Genomic DNA, 7,960 nt, shown 5'->3' on the forward strand with positions numbered 1-7,960 from the left:
GGGGCGGGCCGGGGGGGGCGCGGGAAGGGGGGCCGCTTGGGAAGCGCGGTGGCGCTCCCGCCCGAGGGTTCGGATCCCACATACAGACCGGTTCCCGCTCACTGGCTGAGCGAGGCGCGGGAGCAACGCCGAGGGTTGCGATCCCGTTGCCGGTCCCCGGTCCGGTACAGGGGCAACACTGAGGGTTGCGATCCGTTGCCGGACACGGAAAAAAGACAAAAAAAAAATAATAATAATAATTCATAAATTAGACTTCAACAAAATTTTTAAAACTTTTGCTCTTCTGAACATGCTGTTAAGAAAATGAAAAGGCAAGCCACAGACTAGGTTCAAATATGTGTAAAACATCCATCTGACTAAAGACTCACATCCAGAATATTTAAAACGCTTTCATAACTCAATGAGAAGACAAACAAACCCATTTTAAAAAGTGAGCAAAAAAGCTTGCCAGAGCACGCAGTTGGTGGAGCGTGAGGCTCTTAAAACGTGAGCAAAAGGCACAGGTAGATACTTCACAAGAGGAAACACGCCGGGCCCGGAACACACACGCCTGGCACACACCTGCCATCCACTGGGTAAAAGCAAACCGAAACCACAATGAGGTGCCACTGCGCACCCGCAAGAACTGCAGGATGAGAAAGACTGGCGCGCCCCAGTGCTGGCGAGGACAGACCAGAACTGGAGCTTGCGCACCGCTGCGGGAACATAAGACAGTGTGGCAGTTTTCTGCAGAGCTAAACACTGACCGTCAGACTCAGCCACTCCACTCCTAAATACGTACCAGAGGTAATGAAAGCATCTGTTCAATAATGAGTGGTACACAAGTGTTCACAGCAGTTTTATTTCTAACAGCCCAAAACTGGAAAGAGCTGGAATTCACCATCAACAGGTGAACGGGTAAATAAGCCATGGTACAGCCATGCAACAGAATGCTCTGGGGAAGAGACAAGAACCAGCTGTTGACACACATAACCATGTGATGACTCTCAAAACAATCATGCTTAGTCAAGGAAGTCAGAGGAAAGACGAGTGTTTGCCACACAAGTCCATTTACATAAAATGCTGCAAAGTGTTAAACCATCAGCAGACACAGCAGACCAGTGGATGCCTAGGACTAGGGAGGCCACCCAGGGGACAAGGGTATGAGGGACCTAGGGGTGGAAGCACTGTGGTGCCCATCAAGGCAATCGTTTCATGTTATGGACATGTTGAAACTCAACACTTGAGTTTGTGTACTTTATTTATGTACATGCTACTGCGTGCCAAGTCTACTCAATTAAGCTGCAAAAAAATGACCACTGTCACACTAAACCTGCTGCATCTCTTCTGGGTTTGAGGGAATAATTTCCTTCCTTGCACTCACTTTCATAAAGTTACTTCTAGAACAGGGGCTCTGGCCAAAGGGCTGAAGCCGCCATGTGGACTGCAGCCCAGGCCACCGAGGGCTGTGTCCAGACAGGCCACAGGCTCCTAGTCCCCGGCAAATGGCAAGCGATTCACCTCAGCTGAACCTTCAACAAAGAAGCCAATTATCAACTAAGTCTGCCACAAGGAAACCACTTCAGGATCACTTGAGTTTCTCTAACAGTCATTTCAAACATTCTTTTCTAACAAGAGCCCTCTTGTGAAATGGAATCCTATGCGGAATCCCAGTCCCAGGTTGGACTCTTGGTCCCATGTGCCCCCAGGCAGCCCCTGAGATACCCACAGCATGGAGTGTGTGTGGAGATCACGCTCCTCTGTACTTACCCAGAACGCTGCTTGGCTTCTTTTTATTTCTCCGCCGCCTTTTCCTAGCGGGCTTGATCCAGGGGCTGGCCCCCAGGCAGCCCCTGAGATACCCACAGCATGGAGTGTGTGTGGAGATCACGCTCCTCTGTACTTACCCAGAGCGCTGCTTGGCTTCTTTTTATTTCTCCGCCGCCTTTTCCTAGCGGGCTTGATCCAGGGGCTGTCAGTTTTCCCCTTCCTCTTGAGAAATTTCTTCTTGATGCTGGACTCAGAACTCTGGAGAACCAAAGGGGTGGGTACATAAAACCAAAGCACGGGGAGCTCCTGAAGGCAGGGAACACTACAAATTTTGTTTCCTGCAAAATATAATACTTGCTATACCTTGAGTCCTCAACTAAAAGATTAATTTCACTTCTAGATATTTTTCTGGATCACATTTTTAAAGATACCCATGCTTTTCACTGAACAATCTCTCTAAGCTTAGCTACTTTCAGAGGAAAAAAGCCAAGAAAATTAAAATGGAATTTATAAATCTTATCTGAGTTCGGCACAAAAGAAAAGAAAAATTGGAAAGTTCTACTCAGGAACTAAACAAACGAGCTCAGTGAAAGAACCTGCTTTTGATCATATGTGTCCACTCATCTTGCTCCCGAGGAAAGGAGTGATCATGGCCTCCGTTTGCTTTAAAATCTATGCCTATGTTAATTATCTAAACAGAGAACAAGGAAAGAGGCTATAACTCATCAATAGTATTTCAAGACGTTCTTTAAGCATCTGTTTCTAACATCTGGACGTAGGGAGGGCATCTAGCCACCACCAGTTACCCTTGCTAATCCTGGAGAGGGAGCAGCAGGCTCAGATAGTACGAGGATCTCGCAAGCCCTTCTTCCAATGGGTAAAAAGAGACATTTGAGACGACATGCTCAACACACAGGCAGAGGCCACAGTTGCAGCACCCCAGGCTTTCCTACTGGACCAAGTTGTGGCTACCATAGCACATGTGTCCTGGCACTGGCACCTCCACCTGGCAGCAGTCCTGCCCCAGGTGAGGACAGTGCTAGGGCACTGCCTCGGGGCACAGACATGCTCTGTCCAGCATCCCTCCTCACAAACAGCCCTGGCTCCTAGTGGAAAGAACTTCTGCAACACTGCACCCAGAGTTTACTGCTGCTTGACTCCAGCTCCCCTCCACCATCCCAAAGAAATGACACTTGATTGCCAAACCAAACAGTCATGACAGACCAACACCATGAACCACCTTCGCCCTCTTCTGGGTGTTTCTCAGGTCACTTTCTCCCTGCAGCACAGAGTCCTCCTGCTCAGTCTCATGCACCCACTCGCCCTCCTCTGTTCAACACTCACATGCTGGGAGCTGCCCCAGACTCACTTTCTCACTCGCAGATGCCCGCAGACCTGTGCTCAACTCAGATCCGGACCCCAAGACCCACCTCCATCACTTGTTCCTGCACACTAGGAGTTAGAGACCTCAGTGTGGGCAGAGCAAGACCCTTATCCCTCCTATCCCTCACCTCTGTGTGACAGCCAACCCACAGAAAGCCCTGTCCATTCTACTTCAAAATACCTCAAATCCTGACCTTCCTTCTCTCTCACCTTAGCCGCTGTGGCAGAATCCCAACAGCTGTCCTTGCTGCAACCCCACCCCCGCCCAACCACTCTCAAGGGGCAACCAGCATGTGGGACCACACTGTCACCCTCTGACAGCCTCCACAGTCTCCCCTCCCAGCACTCAGTGGGGCAGCCCCTGCCAGGCCCGGCCTCCTGCCTCCTGTTGCCCACAGCCTAGGGGCCCAGAACACCCCCCCATCACACCCCGAGCCCTACGCTGTGACTATGCACAGGTGTCTCCTCTCTGGCTTTCCCAGGGATAAGACCACATGCACATGGCCACCACCATGTCCCAGCTCTGAGCACACACTGGCGCTAAGTAAGCAGTGGCTGAGCAAAGGCCTGAGCTCTGGTGTCCCCCGCACTCCCTGCAGTGTCAAACACCGACGTCAGGGAATTACCAAATCAGACTCGTCTCCGCCTTCCTCTTCCTCCCCAGTGTCGGCGGACTCCTGCTCCTCCTCAGACTCACCATCCAGCTGATCAGCCACACAGTAGGAGGTGAAAAACCAGACAGAAAACAAACACTAATTAGATCCTTTAGTAGCAGACGACTGGACTCAAAACAAATTTTAAAAAACACACTGGCAATATATACTGGAGAGGCACATAGGAAAGACCCCACCCCACCGTCTGTCCACCACCTGGGCTGGGCTGCCCAGCCAGTTCTGACCAGTGTGTGGGAGTGACCGTGTGCCAGTCAAGGCAGAGAATGAGACACACCCCAAGTTTCCACTCCTGCTGCCCACAGAGAGAAACCCTCCCACCCCAGACAGGGCTGCTCCCCGCTCTAATTTCCCTCCTGTGATCTGGAAGGTGACCACCCTGGCACATACTCAAGTATGAGTTCATCAGTGGGATGCTGAAGATTACAGTACTGGTGAAGACTACTACAAATCAGTGCATTTTATGTGAGGGAGAAGACCTTCTACTAAGTCTTAAGTCTTGCATGGCCATATCCTTGGCCCATTTTTCTACTGGGGCCCTTGCTTTGTCATTGATTTACAGAAGCCACACACACACATGCACACGCACACACACAGAATGACATTTTGTCTGTTAAATATGTCATCAATATTTTTCCTATCAAGTTTTTTTAAGCTTTGCTTCTATTATCTCTTACTACATAAAACTTTTAGATTTTATCTAAACAAGTCAAAGATGTCCATCTTCCCCTCATGGCTTCTGGGTTTCTGTCTTAACACTAGAAGACCTTTCCCATTCAAGATCAGAAAAATAGTTTCCAACATTTTCTTCAACAGTTCAATACTTTGTGTTGACACTTTAAGTCTTCTGGAATTCACTTTTTAAAATAACAGCTGTAGTAAGATATAATTCACCTACTCCAAAACTGATCCTTTAAAGTATACAGTCAGTGTTTTTTGGTATATCCAGAGCTGTGCAACCATCACTACTGTTTAATTCCAGGATGGAGTTTACATTTGTCATATAACATGACGCATGTGCCAACCTCTATTCTTCCCCAAAAGATTAGTCAATTGTCCCAATAACATTTACTAAAAAGCTCATGACCCCTTGGCCTCTAACTTAAAACCCCACTCTTACAATGAACTGCACCCTCTATACAAACAGGTTTGTAAGAACTCCCTGTTCCATTTGCTGACTGCGCTACCACTCTGCAGAGATGCCCGTTCCAATCCCACCCCTGCACTGGCCACGCTGCCTGCCTTCCCTGTCCCTGTCCTGCACAAATCCTCTACATGCAGACTGACTTTAGAGTCAGCAGTTCCACAAAAAGTCCTGAGAGGATGTTGGTGGGAACTATTCTAAATTCATAAACATGGAAGGACAAAACAATGGGTCTTCTTATTCAGACAAATAAGAGTCTTTCCATGAACTTAAGTCTTTTTTCAACCTCTTTCAGCAAAGCTGTACAGTTTTCCTCTTATGAGTAATACACATCTTTTTTTGGTAAGTTTATTCCTAGCTACTCTGGTGATATTAAGGAGTTATAGCTAGTTTTTCAGGTGTGATATTTTGGGTTTTTTTCTCAAAGAGTCCTTATTTTTTTTTTTTTTCCCCCTTTTTTTGTCTTTTTTCGTGTCCGGCAACGGATCGCAACCCTCAGTGTCGCACCCGTACCGGACCAGGACCGGCAACGGGATCGCAACCCTCGGTGTCGCACCCGCACCTCGCCCAGCCAGTGAGCGGGAACCGGTCTGTATGTGGGATCCGAACCCTCGGCGGGAGCGCCGCCACACTCCCAAGCGGCGCACTGTAGCAGTGCGCCACCAGGCCGGCCCCAAGAGTCCTTATTTTTTAAAGATCCTTACTGAAAACCCTGTTTCAAGACAATCCAAGTCTAGATAAATAAGACTGGCCAAGTGCTGGTGGCTGTACACTGTTTTCTGAATGTTTGTGTATGCTAACATTTTCTTCTTAGAAAAGTTTTTAAAATATCCCTCGGCACTGATGGATTTTATTGACATTGCTAACATTACATTTTCTTACTGCAGCTATAAAAGAAAATTACTGATTTTTATATCTTTATCACATGTAACTTCAGCTCATTAGCTATAATGGCTTTTCAGCTGATTTTCCTGGATTTTTTAGATGGAGATTATATTCTCAGCAAACTTTTCTCCCCAGTCCCTTTAAATACTGATGCTTCCTTCTGGTTCTTCTCCTACAGCACCAGCAAGAACAGTCAACACCGCTACGTCCGTGCTGGAGGTGAAAGCAACAACACCCCCTCTTCATGAGTGACAACAGAAAAGTTCTGCATTTTTCACCACTAAATACAGCCTTTAGTCAGCTTTATTTAATGAGTTTTCTTTTAATTTTACTGGGTAGTTTTTTATTTTAATAACGATCGACCAGTGAAACTACCAACCAAAAGAGGCAGGTTAACAACCTAGTAAACTCCACTTCCTTCCAAAACTCCAGCAAAGTGACAGTAAAGGAAGGAACAAGGGCTCCTCTGTGAGGGGCTGCTGCCTCACTGCTGCACACACGACAGCTGCAGGGAATCAGGCCTAAGTGGGAAACCCAAAGAAATGGAAAAGAAAAGGGACACAGCTGACATAACAGTAAGGAAGTACATAAAAAGGGAGCTGGAGTCTGGCATAGCTGAACTGAGAGAGCCGGAACCTAAGTGAGCTGGGAAACAGCAAGGCAGCATCCTGTGCTTGTTCGCGGCAGTGGCGGCAGGCAGGTCTGAGACCTGAAGTTCCCTCGGCCAGTCCCTTCCAGTCCCCAAACCAGTTGACACACCACCAGTCCCCAGGCACAGGCATGGCTTCTGGCTAAAACGTGAGGATCCAGCTCTCCCCAACCAGTCCCAGAACTGTCACATGACAAGTCCTTGCACTTAGCTTCTAATCCAAATGGCCAGCCAAGTGCACCAATCATTTCAGTGAAAAGGCAAGCCATGAATGGAAGACGTCAGGGTGACTACACATACAACAAGGGCTCACTTCCAGACACAGAACTCCTACAGAAAGATTTCTAAAAAGGACAAACAACCCAATAGATAAGGGGTTGAGACTTGAGCAGGAACTTCACAGAAGAAGGCATCCAGTGACAAATACACATATGAAAAAGGACTTAATCTTCTTGGAAATTAGCGAAACACAAATTAGAACTATGATGTGACACCACCTTACACTCACTGGAGCCATATCTGGCAAGCCAGCAGGGCAGAAGAAATGCCCAAAGATAGCTGGTAGGAATGTAAATTGGTACAACCACCCTGGGGAACTGCATGGCATTGCCTACTTATACTAAGATAAGACACAGCAATCCCACACCCAGGGAAACACGCACACGTACAGGAGTGCTGGCAGCAATATCATGTGAAACAGCCCCATCTGGAAACAACCCAGGCATCTGTCAACGATGGGACAGACACCACAGAGTCATGCAAAGGGATAATGTGTACCGATGGTCCTCCATCACTTGGTCTCAGGACCCCTGTACTCTTAAGGAATTACTGAGAACCATACAGAGCTCTTGCTGATATGAGTTATATCTACTAACATTTACTGTAGTGAAAATTTAAGCTGAAAACGTTCAAAGCACAAGTCTATCGGCCATCACAGCACAGACATCTTCACGTGTAACTCCACTCAACGAGCATGAGAAAGGCCAATAACATCTTAGCATTATTATACTAGTTTTGACCTGCAGACCCCCTGAAGGGTCTCAGAGATCCCCCCAGACTCCGATTCTATAACAATGAAAATTAATGCACAATATTAATAAATCCCCAAACAATTCTATACAATTCTCAGGGTGGGAGTTACTTTTGGGGGTTGGGGATAAGAAGCTGGGAAAGTGTGGGGGCTTCTGAAGAAGACTTTGGTCCAGGCAGTGGTCACACAGGCATGTCATTCTTTAATCGCTGCTGAACTATGCCTTTGTCATATGTGTAAGTTATAAAGTAATCCCCAAATTTCAAAAAACAAAAAGCTAAACTTTATAAAATGCCTTTTAAGCACACACACACTCTGTAGTTTTTCTTCACTTAATCTGTTAATCTATGTAAATCTTGTCAACACATTTCCAGCAATGAAACAATCCCTTCCTGAGGTAAGCCCTACTTCCTTATTATCAGTTTGATTTCTTCCCCCCCCCCCCCCCT

The 7,960-nt window shown here is 47.2% G+C and overlaps 1 protein-coding gene across 1 annotated transcript in view; it reads right to left on the reverse strand.

Annotated features, from left to right (window-relative positions):
• EHMT1 (euchromatic histone-lysine N-methyltransferase 1) overlaps nucleotides 1–7,960 on the reverse strand; it is a 204,400-nt gene that overhangs the window by 75,004 nt on the left and 121,436 nt on the right. The window contains exons 8-9 of the mRNA XM_008576613.1: nucleotides 3,759–3,836; nucleotides 1,887–2,007 (exon numbers count right to left, since the gene is read on the reverse strand). Coding sequence (XP_008574835.1) covers nucleotides 1,887–2,007; nucleotides 3,759–3,836 — 199 coding nt within the window. The remainder of the gene's footprint in view (nucleotides 1–1,886; nucleotides 2,008–3,758; nucleotides 3,837–7,960) is intronic.

The sequence above is a fragment of the Galeopterus variegatus genome, unplaced genomic scaffold, assembly GCF_000696425.1.
Source record: "Galeopterus variegatus unplaced genomic scaffold, G_variegatus-3.0.2 Scaffold1373, whole genome shotgun sequence".
Lineage (NCBI taxonomy): Eukaryota > Metazoa > Chordata > Mammalia > Dermoptera > Cynocephalidae > Galeopterus > Galeopterus variegatus.